Source organism: Myotis myotis, unplaced genomic scaffold (genome assembly GCF_014108235.1).
Source record: "Myotis myotis isolate mMyoMyo1 unplaced genomic scaffold, mMyoMyo1.p scaffold_m19_p_5, whole genome shotgun sequence".
In the NCBI taxonomy this organism is placed as follows: Eukaryota; Metazoa; Chordata; class Mammalia; order Chiroptera; family Vespertilionidae; genus Myotis; species Myotis myotis.
Genome location: NW_023416357.1, coordinates 48,457,591 through 48,475,825, shown reverse-complemented (window position 1 = coordinate 48,475,825; position 18,235 = coordinate 48,457,591). Strand labels below are relative to the sequence as shown.

The 18,235-nt window shown below is 35.2% G+C and overlaps 2 protein-coding genes across 22 annotated transcripts in view; one reads left to right on the top strand and one right to left on the bottom strand.

The window, feature by feature from the left end:
* The window catches only part of CCNH (cyclin H), a 51,100-nt gene that overhangs the window by 24,590 nt on the left and 8,275 nt on the right, over positions 1-18,235 (top strand). For 6 of the 17 annotated variants that reach the window (XM_036307985.1, XM_036307980.1, XM_036307988.1 and 3 more), the window contains 3 exons: positions 3,905-4,016; positions 6,749-6,824; positions 8,688-8,797. In XM_036307985.1, the coding sequence (XP_036163878.1) occupies positions 3,905-4,016; positions 6,749-6,824; positions 8,688-8,777 (278 nt within the window). In that variant the 3' untranslated portion in view covers positions 8,778-8,797. Of the gene's footprint in view, positions 1-3,904; positions 4,017-6,748; positions 6,825-7,381; positions 8,241-8,312; positions 8,431-8,542; positions 8,798-11,516; positions 11,961-18,235 lie in introns of those variants that run through there. The other 11 variants (XM_036307984.1, XM_036307983.1, XR_004967370.1 and 8 more) reach the window with 10 other exon arrangements.
* The window catches only part of RASA1 (RAS p21 protein activator 1), a 107,825-nt gene continuing 99,015 nt past the window's right edge, over positions 9,426-18,235 (bottom strand). For 3 of the 5 annotated variants that reach the window (XM_036307975.1, XM_036307974.1, XM_036307978.1), the window contains 6 exons: positions 16,804-16,871; positions 15,337-15,425; positions 13,962-14,039; positions 13,743-13,844; positions 11,554-11,688; positions 9,426-10,493 (listed from right to left, as the gene is read on the bottom strand). In XM_036307975.1, coding sequence (XP_036163868.1) covers positions 10,410-10,493; positions 11,554-11,688; positions 13,743-13,844; positions 13,962-14,039; positions 15,337-15,425; positions 16,804-16,871 — 556 coding nt within the window. In that variant the 3' untranslated portion in view covers positions 9,426-10,409. The remainder of the gene's footprint in view (positions 10,494-11,553; positions 11,689-13,742; positions 13,845-13,961; positions 14,040-15,336; positions 15,426-16,803; positions 16,872-18,235) is intronic. The other 2 variants (XM_036307976.1, XM_036307977.1) reach the window with 2 other exon arrangements.

The window sequence follows — 18,235 nt, the reverse complement described above, 5'->3', positions numbered from 1 at the left end:
GGCACTGAAAAAGATCTATAGGAAACTAAATTTAGGGATATTTAAATTTGGAACTTCTAATTTGTAGATACATCAGCTTTAACTAGTTAGCATGTGTCATTTGCTAGTCATTTTGTTAGTTAATATTACAAAAACTGTGGTTCTCAACTGGTTGCTATTTTTGCAGTATCTGGAGACCTTTTTGGCTGTCACAACTTGGGGCGTGATGGTGGCTGCTATCAGCATCTAGTAGGTAGAAGTAAGAATGCTGCTAAATATCTTATAATTCACAGTAAAGCCCCTTGGAAAGCTGAAAAATATCTCCCTCAAAGATATTCATGTCTTAATCCCTGGCGACTATAAGTCTTAACATATATGCAGATGTTATAAAGTTAAGAATCTTGATATGGGGAGATTATCTTGGATTATCCAGGTAAGGCCTAGATACAATCACAGGAGTCCTTGTTAAAAAAGGCAGAGAGGGAGGTGTGACACACAGAAGGCAATGTGAAGACAGCAGAGGGAGATTTGATGATGCTGGCCTTGAGAATTGGAGTATTATGGCCACAAGCCAAGGAATGCTGGTAGCCACCAGAAGCTGGAAAAGGGAAGGAATCAATTTCCCCCTGGGGTAGGAGTGGGGATAGTCTAGCTGGAGGACCTATCCCTGTCTAGGCATTAGGGATGAATTAATTAAATGTTTGACCAAATACAGCAGGCTAATTCTTTTTTAAAATTCTTTATTTAAATATTACATATGTTACCTTTTTCCCCCATTGACCTCTCCCTGGCTGCTCCCACTCGCCAGCACATGACCTCACCCCCCTTCTGTGTCCAATGGTCATGCTTATATGCATGCATACAAGTCCTTTGGTTGATCTCTTACCCTCCTCCCCACCCTCCCCTGCCTTCCCTCTGAGGTTTGATGGTCTGTTTGATGCGTCTTTGTTTCTGGATCTATTTTTGGGTTCATCAGTTTATGCTATTCATTATATTCCACAAATGAGTGAAACATGTGATATTTATCTTTCTCCGACTGGCTTATTTCGGTTAGCATAATGCTCTCCAGGTCCATCCATGCTGTTGCAAATGGAAAGAGTTCTTTCTTTTTTATAGCAGCATAGTATTCCAGTGTGTAGATGTACCACATTTTTTTAATCCACTCATCTGCTGATGGGCACTTAAGCTGTTTCCAAATCTTAGCTATTGCAAATTGTGTGAGCAGGCTAATTTTGAAGTTGGTAATTTTGTATGGCTGGCGAATGATGTTATAATTATTCAAATGACTCTTGGCATAAAAAAGGTTCACCACCCCTGCCCTGGGGCCTCCTGAGAGGGGGTGGCTTTGCCAACATTTTGATTATGGCCTAGTGAAATTGATTTCAGATTCTTGGGCTTCAGAACTAAGGAAGGATACGTTATTGTTATTTTAAGCCGTACTAAGTTTATGGCAATTTTTAATAGTAGCCTTAGGAAACTAATATAGCCGCTTGCAACAAAGAATTATCCAGCCCAAACAATCATAGTGCTGATGTTGAGAAGCTGTTTTAGGGGTTGAGTAGAACCTCCACTTAACTGATCTGGCCAGATTAGCCAGCCCCCATCTGTTCTTCATTCTTGTCTGTGGCACTGAATGCTCATGGCTACTTGCCTACTCTTTAGGATTAAAAGTAAATTGTATTTTTCCCCAAAACTTTTTGTGCCAATGTCCTTGTTAATTAAATTTGTAGTTTAATTAAATGCTGAATAAACCAGTAAAATTTGAGATTGAAGATCTGGATCTTAGATGATAATAGAAAATGGGTATAATTTTTATGTTTTTAAAGTTTAAAATGCTTCAGGACATAGAAGCATCATTTCTTGCTATCTGTTTGAAGTGATCTTAAGAGCTTCCCCCTTTTAATTGATTTATGAATGATAAATTATAGGTTTTCAGTTATACTACTATAGGGTTCACTTCCAAAGCTGTAAATTGGAACATGGAATTTAGTAGTTAGAAAGGGCCTAAAAGATAATAAACTATGATCATTATATAGCTGACAGTTTTATTGCTGATGTCTTCTAAATTTTACTCCTCTTCTTTTAACATGAAATAAGGAATAGCTCTTGATGAAATACTCAGAACTTTAACAATATTAAGGTATCTTATCCATCTTTTTGCAGAACCAAGATACTATCCTGGGGCATTGAGTCACAAGTATTAATTCAGTTGAAAACACTGCTTTATTTGCATTATGAAATAAGTTAGTGGAATAGTCACCCATTTGGAGCATGTGGCTGGCTAATAATAAGCCCTGGATCTCTCATCATTTCCTTTATAAATTTTGATACTTATATTATTTGATTTATTGTTGTTGGATAACAGTTTAGGTAGAGGAGGCTTCTGCAATTATAAAGTCACTGACATAGTAGTTTGCTTTAAGCCTATAAAGGACATTTTTTGTTTTCTTGATGTTTCATTACATGGGTTCTATATTTTATTAAAGCAGAGAATCATCAATTATACATTTTTACTACGCTTCCTCCCTTTATTACATATCATGTAACTAGAGGCCTGGTGCACGAGATTCGTGCACTGGGGGGAAGGGGGGGGTCACTTAGCCCGGCCTGCATCCTCTCGCAGACCGGGACCCCTTAGGGAATGTCCTCCTGCCTGCTTAGGCCCAATCCCCTAAGCCAGCAGTCAGACATCCCTCTTGCAGTCCAGGACCCCTTGCACCTTACCGCCTGCCTGCAGCAGAGGCGGAAGAGGCTCCTGCCACTGCACTCACCAGCCATGAGCCCGGCTTCTGGCTGAGCAGTGCTCCCCCTGTGGGAGCACACTGACCATCAGGGGGCAGCTCCTGCATTGAGCGTCTGTCCCCTAGTGGTCAGTGCACACCATAGTGACCAGCCATTCTGCCGATTTGCATATTAGGCTTTTATTATATAGGCTAACTAGAGGCCCAATGCACAAAATTCATGCAAGAGTAGGCCTTCCCCCAGCTGCTGGCACCGGCTTCCCTCTGGCACCTGGGACCCGGGCTTCCCTCTGGCTGTCGGCAGGCACCCAGGAACTGGGCTTCCTCTGGAAGGACGTCTGGTCCAATTAGTATATTATGCTTTTGTTATTATTATAGATGGTTTCCTTTGTTAATAAGTACACTCTTGACCCAGGAGAGAATGTTATGAATATGGTTGGTGTCAGGGAAAGCATGTTGACTAAATCATGAAGGAATTACTATAAAAAGCTTTAAAACTGAGCACAATAGGATTTGAAAAAAATACTGACTATATTGTAGAGCATGCTTATCTTTATGCTATATGTAATATAGCATAAGTGCAGGCAGCTATAATTATTTGAGCTAGAAGTATGGTGTTCATTATATTATAATGCAGAGTACAAATCCTGAAAAGGAGAATCACATCATTTCAAGTGTTTTATGTTGTTCCATAACAATGTGAAAAAAATATTCTACTACCTTATGAGAACAAGGCTTATTATCTAGTACTAGAGGCCCAGTGCACGAATTCGTGCCTGGGTGGGGTCCATCGGGGTGGCCTGCATGGATCGGGCCCCAGCTTGTGCTCCCAGGCTTGCAGCCCCGCCTGTCAACCTCCCCCCCCCCAAACCTGCTCCACCATCCCACCTGTGGGGCAATCAGTTGGGGCTGGGCCCCCTGCCGGTCACTGTCTGCGGGGCAATTGAGACCCTGCTCCCACCCACCTTGGCCTAGCGCCACCAGCTCACGTACTCCACCATCCCGCCGCAGTCCCGCTGTCACCAGAGCCAGTAGTACCTTCACTGCCGCCCGCTGCTGGCACCCGCCACGTTCCGTGCTGCCCCCTGGTAGTCAGCACACATCATAGCGAGCAGTCGAACTCCCAGTTGAACAATTTGCGTATTAGGCTTTTATTATATAGGCTAATTTTTTTCTCCGCATAGGCATGAGAAACTTGGTAAAGAAATATGAACCACCGAGACCTGAAGAAGTTGCTGTTCTGAAGCAGAAGTTGGAGAGATGTCATTCTGCTGAGCTTGCACTTAACGTAATTACGTAAGTAGTTGGGAGAGTGTTATTCAAAAATAGATAATGGGACTCCCTGAACTTCTTGCCCTTTTAATTTTTGGATTTTTTGCAGGTTTAAGATCTTGTCTGAGGACCAAGTATATTGTTCCAAACTTATTTTAACTACTCTAGGTAGGGAAATGGCATATTTTCTTTCAGAGGTAAACTATATTAAAGACGGAACCGATAGTAAAATGTGCTGTTAGACCTTCTTTTGCAGCCATAAAGAATACCCATAATGTCTCTCAGTGACTTGTAGGCTGTATGTGGAAATCACCATATTCAGGATCTTTATGCTTTGCAAATTGAAGGATCTCCATAAACGTAGTCTTTTAGGAGTTTAAACAGTTGAGAATCTGGTCAGGTTACAGGAATAGAAAAACTGTAAACTGTGGCTTAGCATAGAACTTAAAATTGGTTGATTTCACTCCTGGGTTTCATTGGTAACTAACAGGAATGATTACAGAGAAGAAAAGAATGTTGACTTTAACGAGTGAAAATAGTCCACTGTGGTCTAAAAATATTAAATGAAAAATTCTAGAAATAATTCATAAATTTTAAAATTGTGTACAATTCTGAGTAGTATGATGAAATCATGCAATGTCTCACTCTGTCCCCACCTGGGACGTGAATCTTTTTGTCCAGCATATCCACACTGTATGTACAGTACAATAAGGTAATTTGAGAGACTGTATAACTTATTACAGTATGTTATTACATTTTATTAGTTACTAGAGGCCCGATGCACAAAATTCATGCAAGGGGCTCAGCCCTCGCAGCCCCGGCGGTTTGCAGCCCCGGCTTTGTCTGGAAGGTTTGGCTGTCTGGTCTAATTAGCATATTATGCTTTTATTATTATAGATTGTTAATCTCTTACTGTGCCTAATTTAGAATTAAACTTTATCATAGGTTTGAATCTATAGGAAAAAACAATATCTATAGTTTGGTACTGTCTGCAATTTCAGGCATCCACTGGGGGTCTTGGAACAATTTCCCCCACTCCCCACAGATAGGGGGGATTACTGAATTGCAGCACTGGTAATTTTCTTTTTATAAGAGATTTGAAATGGGCTTAAACTATGGCTCGGCAAACTATATTATATAGCCCATGGGCCAAATCCAGCCCCACTACCTGTTTTTAGAAATAGTTTTATTGGAACCTAACTACACGCTTAGTTTTCATACTATCTATGGCTGTTTTCACACTATAGAAGAAGAATTGGGTATTTGAGGCAGAAACTGATGGTTATAGCCTACAAGGCGTAATATATCTATCTGTCCCTTCAACAAAAAATTTTTCAACCTCTGGATTAAACAATAGAATTTATTAATCTTACCCTTCTAGCTAGTTAATTGAACGGACCATAACCTAAAATTCCTAATTGCCAGAGTTTACATCTTACTCAGATTTACCACCCACTTTGTACTGTGCTAAGCAGATTCTACATTTCTATGTGGACTTGAAGGGTGCTTCTCAAACTAAAGGACTGTTGTTTTTTTTAATTCATTACAGACCTATATGTTTATAAAATATAACAAATTACTAAAAAATGAGTAAAAAACATACAAGCTTAAATTTTATTAGATTCGATAGTCATAATTTATCAAATTTCTATAAAAGTTTCTAAACACACGCTCAGTTTCTGTATTTATTGCACACTGGTAAGCACTACTTTAGGATAAAATATTTGTTTTCATCTTTAAAATTCTTTTATCTTTTTTATTACACAAGTAATAGCTATATCATCATTATGAAAGTCAATCAGTACAGGTAAACCAAAATTCTCTTTGACCAAAAGCGAAACCCCCGTTTCGTCCTCAGAGGTAACTTACAGTGTTTACTTTTGCCAGCCTTTTCTCCTGTATTAGTGTATGAAATAAAGTTTTTCTCTTTTTATCGATGTTTTCACACATATAATACAACATTTAATAGTATCTTTAACTCTTCCTTGTCTGGATGAAAAAAAAATTAGTATTTTAATTTGCATTTCCCCTATTACTCTGAGGCATTAACATTTGTATGTTTAACAGTCATTTGTATTTCTTCTATATTGCTTATTTAAAACCCTTGCTCAATTTTCTGGTGTTACTTTCTTGATTTGTAGATTTATATTTTATATACTTATCTATTATACACCTATTTTTCTTCTGTTGTTTCTTTCACTTTGTGACATGTAAGGAAATTTATCATTTGCGTTATGCTTTTATATCTAAATACCTTTTCTTAACTTAGTTTGCCTTTTCAATTGTTAAAAACGTTTAGAATTGTGAATGATCTGAGGTAGAAATCTCATATTTTCAAATAACCTGTTTTAACAGCCATTTTTAAATATTTCATAATTTGCATTATTACAGATTAAATTCCTATATATAGTTGTTTTACCTATCTAACCATTTTAATCTGTTTTAGTATTTGCTAATACCACACTTTTAGTTATCATAGCTTTTATGTATGATGTTTTGATGAGAACTGTGATACAGTCCCCACACTTACTTCTTTTTCAGATTTAGACTTGATGAGTTCCATGAAAAATTTTATTAGGGTTTTAATTAGAATTACATTGAATTTAAGGATTAATTTGAAAGATATTGTCTTTATAATTCTTCATCTCTTTCCATGTATCCAGGCTTTGTTTTCAGAAAATGTGTTTCATATAACTATAAAATAAAGACTATGTTGCCGTTTATTACATTGCTTCTTGATGGTTGCCTAATTACAGGAAGAAGAGGAAAGGCTATGAAGATGATGATTATGTCTCAAAGAAATCCAAACATGAGGAGGTATGTTCTCCAAAGGTATCTATTATTCTTATTGTGCATTCTGGTATGACCATACTATTAAGATTTTATTCTTCCAGAGTGCAAGCATTATATATGTATGTGTGTGTGGAAAAAAAAAAAATATTGAAAGCATTCATACTTTTTTGCATCCTCCTCCATGTACATGGTCCATTATTAGAGATTTTTCTCACTTATTAGTGTGTTCTGAAGCAGTATAATAGTTACTTGCTTAAGAATCCTTCCTATGGTCATTAAAGGGATATAGACATACATGCTATACATTTTTAGTCTCGAAGGATTCTTCTCTCGTCCTTAAAAAGAAATTGTAACCTGGCAAGTTAGATATAAATGAATAATCAGAGGCAGAAGGTCAGAACTATAACCTTTGTCCTGTAATCAGAGTAGTCTGTGGGACCATGCCTATAAACAACTAACTATAAATATTCTTGATTTATCTACCTTCTGTAATCAGCATATTAAAAAACATTTTCATAAAGGGAGGCAAGGAGGTAAACAATATTGGTTATACTTCAATATAATGTTATCCTTATTTCATCTTCTTTCCTTCTTAGGAAGAATGGACTGATGATGACCTGGTAGATTCTCTTTAACCATTTGAAATTGATTTGTCAATGCTAACAAATCAACAGAAGGATGAAGCATATCTGGCATTTAAGTTTCTTTAAAAATGAAATAATGTGAAAGCATCAAAGTACAGTAAACTTTATTTATTTGAAAGTTTTTCCTTTCAGGGTAGCTTGATGTAAAATAAGATATGTTCAAAGGACCCAGAATAGCACCTGGTTTGGATAATCTGACCCCCCTACCCCCATGACTAATAATCAAATTAGTCTTCCTATAGTAGCCAAAGCTGTAACTTATTGCATTTTGTTTAAAACAACATAGGCAAATAAGCAAACATCCCTTGTGAAAAAAGGCACCATTATATGTGGTTTCTCAAATGCCATCTGATGTACTTAGCTATTTGTATGTTACCACTTAACTACAGAATGTATGAAAGCTAGTGAACCAGGTATTTTTTTTCCTCAATTAGTTAACTGAAAACATCTCCAAATGGTTTTCTTAAAAAGAAATCAAACAAGCAGTCTTTAGTAGTTGTCTAGATTAAAAACCTAAAGGTTGGGTAGCAGCAAATTGTATGTTCATTTTTATAATTAACCTGTTAGATTACCATATAAATGTGTTACAGTTAGTAGAAAATTTTCAGATTAAGTATATTATTCTAGAAATTTATTTTAAATAGAAAGAAGTAGATATAAATGCACAGACTGTAGCACCAGATTACTTTGGTGTGAATCATGGCTACCTCCACTTTGGGTAAATTACTAAAGTTCTGTGCCTATTTTTTCCCCAAAGGAAAATAATGCCTCTGTATACTAAGTGTTCAATAAATGTTGGCTATTAATAGTATTTGTTTAATTATTAATTGTAATCTTACTATTCAGTTTCTAAGTTGGAACCAAATTATGTATATTTGTCCAGATTTCTTCTGGAAAACGGTTGAAGGAATTCTGAGAAACTCAACTGCCCTGAATCTGTTTTATGGATACATACCTTTCCTCATTGTCAATGCATCCATGGCTGCGCTTTCTATAGGAGTGTAGGTACCATTTTAATTACATCTTAGTATTTGAACACAGTATTTACTGCACATGTATTCTCTTTACTAATTCCTTTCATTTTAGGTATGAGCTTTTTTGGTTTATTTTTAGAATGAGAGGAATAAAATTCATGAAGTGTGACTTACAAAAGTGGAGGAGCCTAAATTGACAGTCCTGCAGGCCAGGTTAAGTACCAGAGCTGCTAGGCTCTAGCCAGAATTGGAAGCTGTTCACCAATACCTTGTTTCTCTTTTAGGTCACTAAACTGGCATCAAAGCAAGGGCCACATTTATTTCAGATTTTCCTACCCAGTTTTAGAGGTTTTATTTCATCATTGACCAGCTAGTTACTGCAAGGCCTGCAAAGGTAAATAACAAGTTTCCTATTGTAGCTTAAGAGACTGGGAGGGAACCAAACTGCCTAGCACTAGGTTTTTGGAAGGAGACCAAGTTGGATACTACTGTGGTGATCCCGCTGAAAAGCAGGAGGGAGGGAAAGGAAAGTAATATGATACAGAGAAAAAGTGGAACTGAATTGACATTAATAAAAGGTATAGTACAGGGTAAGCTGAGTTTTCTGTCATTATTCAACTGTGATTATAGCTATACCAGGGCTAGCTGCCTCCACAGAAATCTTTTAAACCCTCATACTTAACACTTTGTTTTTTCCTACATTTTAATCAGGGGGATATAATAAAATGTTGCTCTTGGAATATAGGCCTTTAGAAAATTTCTTTAGTGTGGGAAATGATTTTCCTAATAATCTCCCTTGGTTCCTGTCTCATCCACTTTTGATATGCTGCTTAATACCTATCCCCTATACAGTTATAGGAGTGAATGAATTAATATGATCCTTCTAAAGAGACCATTAGCAAAAAAAAAATGACCTGAAGGTTTATCTTCTCTTTGGGCCTTGCTTTAATACTAAATTTGAACTGTTTCTAAACAAGGAAGAAAATTAAATTAAATGCTTACCTGTATTTAGACAGAAGTAATCAATTAGTTAATATCCCTTGGTTTTATTTTAACTTAACCCTTGTGAATACTTCACAAAGATACACATACAGAAGCAAATAAAACTATACAAACTAAATACCCAGCAGATACAACAAGTAGTCAGAAGTTCAAAGATGGATAGCTGTTAAGTGACTCATGAGGTTGTTTGCATAATCAATTTGGAATTAATGAATACTTTCAACAAAAAGCATTCTAGGTGTTTTTTTAACACAAAAGAAATTGGTAGTCTAAAATGTTTGGGTAACATGCATCGATCAGTACAATGACCAATATTTATTGAATTTAAACTATTTACTGTTGTAAACATTTAACAAAAGCATTATGAGATCTAAATACAGTTTGAACAAATAAGTGGTATGTTTAAAAAATAAAGCTGATGAGCAATAGTTCCATCTATATTTTCTTTCAACAGTTCTAGCAAGAGAAGTAGCACAGTATTTTAAAAAAAAGTATACAGCAAAGGTTGTTCCTATTATAATGGCAAATTCTGGAAACTGTAACAAATAACAGTCAAACGGTCATATTCCTAATCAGGAAGAAGTTACAGTAAGAACAGTATGCAATCCAGTTGTACTCACTTGTTGACAGAGAATGCTTTTTCTTGTCAGTTGATTTCATAGTTCTTTTCCCAAGAGACAGCAAAACTTTGGCAATTGGATGTATTGAAAATATATTCTCAAAGTACAGTCATATGTTGTATGAAAGGTGATCTGTACACCAAGGCTCAGAGGTTGGTAAAGATTGATTCCATATGTGGAAAAAGTGCAAATATCCTGCACAGATAGCTTACAAAGCTGCTGGTACAATTATCCACCAGCAGAATCTAGGGTTTTGTTTGCATAGCTCACACATCACTGGAATGTGGAAAGGTGTGCTATTTTTTGGCAAGAGCAAAGGAGACATACTGATGTGAATTACCATGTTGGCATGCTGAATCCATGCAGACACTTGGGTGAAGGCTGCTACCTGACATCATTGGTTTTTGTATACTGGTTTTGTTTTTGTTGAAGCAGTTCTGTTATAGCCAGAAGCTTTTTCAGTACATGCTAGACAAAGAAAAATGGTATGAAAATAATTAGTAAATGAATGAAAGCTTGGTCAGAAATTTCAGGTATGGAAACCTAGATTTGAAAAAAAGCCATAATCTATTAAAATCATAAACTTGTGAAAATTTTGGAGTAGATTTAGTCATAATATTTTTTAAGTTAGACTTTTGTACACTAAAGTGACTATAAATTCATTCATGTGTTTGGCATTCTCACATCTTAGTCCAGAACACAGATTTCTGAATGATACATCTTAAGCCCAATAAGATCACATAAGGGCAATGAGCTTGTAGCATAGTGATTACTTTAAAGAATCATGATTACATTTGGCTTAAAATTAAAACAAATATCACCTTTACCTGTCTTACAAAGTTTTAATTGGGCCAAATCCTCCAATAAAGATTTAAGTAATAATAAACCTAGCCCCAGTATAGCAAGGAGAAAATTATGCATGCCATGGGCCTATTAGTAGGCCCATGGTACATACTCTACCCAAGTTTCTAAAGTGATTAGAACCTTAATGAGCCAGATTATTATCTTAAACTTTGATTTTAGAATCTCAGATTGAAGAAAACTCCGTCCTTTGTCCTATAAGGTCCCTGACAAATGGTTGGCCAATGTAGTGACCTAATCTGGAAGAGCTTATTAGAAATCGCAGCTTCCAATGTCACATCTAGAATTTCTGGATCTGGAGCTTGAAATATTTTTATCAAACTTTCTGAATAATTCTGTTTGTGAATCACTTGCACATGTACGGTGTGTGAGAGACAAAGCCACATCACTGCTGACTTATTAGCTCATTTCCCATTTTCACACACGCCACTGAAGTGTATCATTTTTTCTGCAGAGGTAACAATTTATATAAAACAGCAAAATTTGACATTTTGCAATATCAAAAATACATACTCTGAGCCTATTATTGCTGTCTGCTGAGAGCCTTCCTGGGATTATGGTTCATTCTTTAAAATGTAAATATAACTGATAAAAATGTTGACCATAACTCAGCTACTTATTACCTCTCAGAGAACGTAACTGTTAATGAAGACTGGCAAAAACCTACCTGCTGTGCACCACGCTCATTACTGAGCGTTCTCAGTTCATCTGAATGGGCCACACAAATCTCATGCAATGCTGCTAAATCACGGGAGAGGTCAGTCCTAGAATGCTCTGTAGTGTCCGGAAGTTCAGGTACATTCTTTAAGGAAATCATAAAACTGCATTTAGAAATATGAATCTTAAAATTTCTTCTGAAAAGATCCTAATTGATTATAATAGAATTAACACATAATATCCTTTTAAATTTCTGTTAAAATCCTAAAGACTTACTGGAATGAAATATTCAGTGCTAATTCCGCTAAACAGATTTTGTGATCTTGGTATTCACATCAAAACCATTTTCTTCCACAGCATGGCTGAACACTGTGCATTATTATTGCTATTCTAAATAAATGGGTTTCATGAACTTTATAGACGTTTGTTTGGTTTTGTTTTTAAATGTGGAACACATGCCAAAAAATGTAAGTATTGTCTGTATTGGTTGCTAATATGGATTAAATGCAACCTAACTTAAAATTCCTTTCAGACTGAATCTCATTATTAAGATATCATAGTTTGTCTAAATTTATCAACATATGTGAGAAGAATGTGTCAAGCCTATAGTTAATTATCTATGGATTATTCCCAAAACACTTGCTAATGTGTGAATATGATCAGTGTTAATTATGGTACTTCAGACAAGGTTCGTAAAGTAACAGTCACTATAGGACATTGATAGTACTACTTTATTAACACTAAATACTGATATTTTGAGCCTCAGCCTCAGAATAAAATATGACATGGGCTCCAGAATGGTGACAATATTTGCTGTACATTTCCTAAATACTGCAAAACACTGTTTAGTATAAAGAAATAATTAGAATATAATTCATTCTTATTCATTAAATGACTCAGTAATGAAAGACACTAGTATTTGCCCTGAGAGAGCTTACAGTCTAGTTGATATGACAAAACTAAACTGATCATAGCAATATAGAATTTTATATCACAGACATGCAGAATATACTTAGGAAGCAAAAGAAATTTCAGTTTTTTAGGGCTCAGCAAAGTCTTCCTGAAGGAGAGATTTGAGGTGAGTCTTGAAAATTTGATAGGCTAGACTACACATGTGGCATTACTAGGAAAGTGGTAGAGAAAGCTGAACTGTAGATAATTATGATTATGGAAAATGGAGTTCCAACCATGAATCTGAAAACCTAGAAATGTGGCTTAAGATAAAATGAGCTAGCCTTAAATATTGGATAAACAGTTTTCAACCACTGACCAACTAGATTTCTTAGAAACTAGAAGTATTTCTATCTTCAAAACTTCCCAGGAGGTCACATATGAAAACATGATGAACACAATTATTTGCCCCACTTTGTTTCAAAAGAAATTATTTACAGCATAGATCCATATTTCTACAGTATTTTTTTTATACCTGAAATTGCAAACTAGGGGCCCACAAGCAGTCCTGATAGGTTTGACTGCATAGTGGTATAGTTGTTGTTTTTCTGTTATTAACTGAATTTGAATGCATTAAGGCAGAACATGAGCATCTCACTTTCCTACTGTAGCATTCCCTAATACCATGTCTAAATTCACATATATATGTTCCCTTTTTGGTTTCTATATATATGAACTGAATAGCAAATACATTTATTTGATTTTAAATTGAATCAATATCTGAAAATTTATAATTAAATTGTACTAAGAATAAGAAATCCAGGGTCTTAGAAATTATTTTCTTTAAAACTCCCATTCTTAATTTCATAATCACTATTTTACTTATAAAGGCCCAACTAAGGTATAGGTAGTCGTACTAACTGAAGTATAACTCCAAATCCATGTATGTTATTCCTAGAAAGCCATAAGAATATTCATTCTCCAGTCCATTTACTTGAAAGTAGCAAAAGAATGTCACAATAGTAAGGTGAAACAGCTAATAGAATAATGAAGGAAAACTAGAAAATGACACAAATCCAAAAGCTCCAATAATGTATGCTTGGTATAAATCATTTAGTCTAAGAATGGTTAAAACTATAGTCAAAATATTTTGTTTAAGAAGGTAAACAAAAGTATGCAGTTTTTTTAGTTCTGGATAGAAAATCTCTTTAAAAGTTTGTTGCTGCCCTGACTGGTTTGGCTCAGTGGATAGAGCGTCGGCCTGCAGACTCGGGGGTCCCAGGTTCGATTCCAGTCAAGGGCATGTACCTTGGTTGTGGGCACATCCCCAGTGGGGGGTGTGCAGGAGGCAGCTGGTCGATGTTTCTCTCTCGTCGATGTTTCTAGCTCTCTATCCCTTTCCCTTCCTCCCTGTAAAAAAAATCAATAAAATATATTAAAAAAAAAAAAAAGTTTGTTGCTAAAATGAGTTTACTCTCAGCTCTATTAACTATAGGTCTCAAAGTACTTAAAAAGTTATATACATACCCCAAGTTCATCTAAAAACATGATCATACGATGTTTGTTACTTTTGATGAAAGGATTGACACCTTCCATATAGGGTTCCTAAAAATATAAACAAAAAGCTCACTTTATATGTATTAAAAACAAACAGTCTGATCTACATAACAAAACATACATGTAGTAAGAATTCTTATGTGTCTGTATCAGTAGCAATACATGTTCACAGTGACAATATTTTCATTCTGATATAAGCAAACAGCTATACTAGTGAACTGGAATTTTTAAATGAAAAAATAAATTCTGGAATGAGAACAAATCAGAACACATAGCCTAGCAGATACAAACTGCTCATATGTAATTCATTCAAAAATAACTACTAAGAAAATATTATTTGTCAAGCACCAAGACAAAGATGGGTTCAACCCTGAGGGTAGAATCTAGCCGAAAATGTAGGGAATTAAAATACAGTGTGCTAAGGACTATAATAGGAAAATATGTATGACTTCGATAAATCCAAGAACTAAGCCAGACATACAAACTGCTCTTCATACTAAAATCTTATGTGCTATGTTGTATTATAGGAGGTGAGTATTAACACAAGCACTTTTAAAATCAGTTTAAGTTCAATAAGGAGATGAGATAAAGACCTCATTAATTCCAAGAAATAAACATGAAAAATCATTCAATTTCTGTATGAGTAATGAAACACCAAAGTATCATTATGCTTATTTTTCATCTAGGCTGTGGGGAGCAAAAAGTCTTATAATTTTATTCCAAAGTTAGTTTAAGATAACTAGATGGTTTGGAAGGGAAGACATAGACACTTGTTACAGCAATATTTATGATAGTGCCAAATTGGAAGCCATCTAAATAGCTATTAGAGAACTATTTAACATCTACCTACATGGTGGCATACTAAATAATCATTAAGCACTATAAAAGTTAAATATTTCCAGGTACAGCAAGTTTGTTACATTATGACGACATCAGGTGATATTAATATTAACAGTCTTCAGTCATGGGATCTCACATGCGTTTTTTAAAAGTTCATCCAAGTTTTAAAATTTATAGTGAATGTTTATTGTGAAATAAATTTTTAAAGATGGGTTGGCAAGCATTTAACATATGCTGACTGACTGAAGATACAGTTTTCTATACTGAAAATTGAAGATATTGTTTTCTATAATGGCTAGAATAGTGGTCTTAAAAATTCCATTATATACAATGTAAAATCTAAACAAAACATTTTTTAAAATAACGTAACAACAAAAATATAAATTCTCTATGAACTACCCATTATTGTACATATTATTGTACATTTAAGCTATATTTTATGATTTTATTCATGAATATTCAAATTTCATTCATGAATATTTTAAAGAACAAAAAATGTTTTTACCTTGGCTCCAAATTCCACAAGATTAGCTAAGTTCTGTACAGACTTAGCCACTAATATCAGTGTTCTTGCAGCAATAGGAGATGGGGAATCTGTAAGAGAATTAGGCAGAGCTAATGAGACCAACTCCAAAAGTACTTCCAGGTAAGACCATTATAAATTTAGGACATTAATATTTCTTTCCTGTTAAAATACTAATGTTCTCCCATTCAGAACTCATACTTTTTTTGAAAATATGTGACCTCTACAATTCAAAAAAAACGAGTAAAAGGGGAAAATGTTGAAGCACTTCTCAGTGCTTCTAGTTTTGCAACTCAGCAATTCCCAACTAATGAATGTTTCAGAATACCTCAAAGCTTTATTTTCTTAAAACAAACATAAAACCTATCACTCCATACAACCTCCGTGACAATTCACAAAGCTAATTTCAACCCACTCAGGTTAGCAATTTGCACTCTGAGCAGTTCTCAGCTCCAACCCCCAACTGACCAAATAATTCACTGTAAAGCTCAGTCTGGGATAACCCCTGCTCTGTTTTTAAGAGAAAAACATGCAATTTCATAAACTGTTAAAATATGTTAAAGATTAGTCAGGAAACAATTCTTTATAGAATATACATAGTAGGATGTAAATGAAAAGTACCTATTAAACGCAAGCCCTGAAACAAGGTAATTACTAAAATTTAATAGTAAAAGCCTATAGGGAGTATGAATGCCTGATTTTACTAGATTTTACTCTTTGTATCTCAAGCTATAAACTATAGATAGTATTGCCTAGTGGTTCAGAGGCCAACATTCAGATAAGTAAATCTCTCCAAAAGAATTCTAAACCCTTAAATTTTAATAGACCATAGATTTAACCATTTTAGTAATGACAGAAGACAATAACAGAAATTGGGTGGCTAGAAAGGTAAAAATTAAGATAATCCTAAATATTTTTAATACAACTTTAAGCTTTAAATCATTAAGATAAAAATGGTTCAGACTCCTTATTCTAATAATGGCTCATTATTACATTGAGTCACAAATATCACGTACAACATCTGCAAGTCATTACATAGTGGACATACAGGTAATAAGCAAAATTGTATCTGGTTTACTGAAATTAAAAAACGGCTGATAAACATTATATAACTGGTGATAAGAAATTCCTAATGGAAAATCTCTAAAGAGCCACTTTAAGTATTCACAGAGCACTACTGCAACTATAGCACACAGAAAGCTCTTCTCCCCAGCATGAAAAGGACGAGATGCAGATAGGAAAAAGGCATTGTAATAAGAGTTTGAGACACAAGTAGAAATGGGAAAAAAAGGAGTATGTATCTAATCATGCCACCTCTGGCTTCATTAGATGAGAAGGGTGAAAGAAGCAAAATGGCAAGAAAAGGTAAAGAGAAACCATGTAACCTCAATAATAGAATGAAGTTTTATTCTAATTTTTTAATTTAAAAATGTATCAAAAATTGATTACCTGAGATGATGTTAAACATCCGTGGATTCAGGATGGCAGGACAGATAAGTCGAAGAAAAACAAAACCACTGAATGGGAGGAAATAATTTTATATTTTTAGAAAACTACATTAAAAAAATAAAAATCTTTAATACTCATAGAACCATGAACTTTGAACTAATATAGGGAACCACAAACAGAGCTTTAAGAAAATAGCTAACAGTGTCTTACTTTAAGCACATATATATCCTTCCCTAACCGGTTTGGCTCAGTGGATAGAGCGTCGGCCTGCGGACTGAAGGGTCCCAGGTTCGATTCTGGTCAGGGGCATGTACCCTGGTTGCGGGCACATCCTCAGCAAGGAGTGTGCAGCTGATCAATGTTTCTCTCTCATCGATGTTTCTAACTCTATCCCTCTCCCTTCCTCTCTGTAAAAAATCAATAAAGTATATTTTAAAAAACCAAAAATATATATCCTTAAACATACTCACTTTTCCCAATTTTGGAATTTTAGGTTTATGTTGGGCAGATTTAAATTATATTTATAGTACTTAGTATCTTGGCTACTATTTATTTATTCCAAGCTAGTAGTACATTTTAAATTTAATTTGAGAAAGCAGTGTCCTTAAAAACACTAAGAATTTCTGGAAAAATTACAGGAGCACAAATAAACCTTTATATGGATACATAGTTCTGAAAGGTCTTAAAACTTACATTCTCTCAATTTTCTTTCTGTATTTTAAACAGAACAACCCAGTAAAGTCTGACATAAGTCAAGTTCATTCTATTGATTCTGTTGATAAGTGATATGAAAATAAGAATCCATTTTACTAGGGAATAGGTGACTCCTTGACAAATTAAAAAATATATAATAGGATGCTGAAAAGCTTTTATGGCCATAAAGAAAAAGATGAGTTTTCTCAAGTTAAATATGTTCTCAAATTACAAAATAATAAAAACCAAAAAGTAATGTTAAAGAACATGGCTTAACAACATTGTCATATATGATTTTTACCTGTTAATCTTACTCTCTTAGAGAACAATATATTATGTAAGACTGCAAGCTATTTAGCTTTTTCCTAACCTGCCACCTTCAGTTACCGATAGAGTATATGTTTTCATGTAGACAATTTTTCTCTAATTTCCTTTTAAGAGGAATACACACAAACAGTTGACCTCTTATTTGCCTCTTATAAAGACAAGCATTATTAACAAAACTAGATGCCTGGTGCACAAAATCTGTACACCTGGGTTGGGGGAGGGTGTGGTGGTGGTGGTGGTGGTGGTGGTGGTGTGTGTGTGTGTGTGTGTGTGTGTGTCCCTTAGCCTGGCCTGTGCCCTCTCGCAGTCTGGGAGCCCTCGGGGGATATATGACTGCCAGGGAAGCGGGAGAGGCTCCCGCCACCGCCGCTGTGCTTGTCAGCTGTGAGCCCAGCTTCTGGCTGAGAAGCAC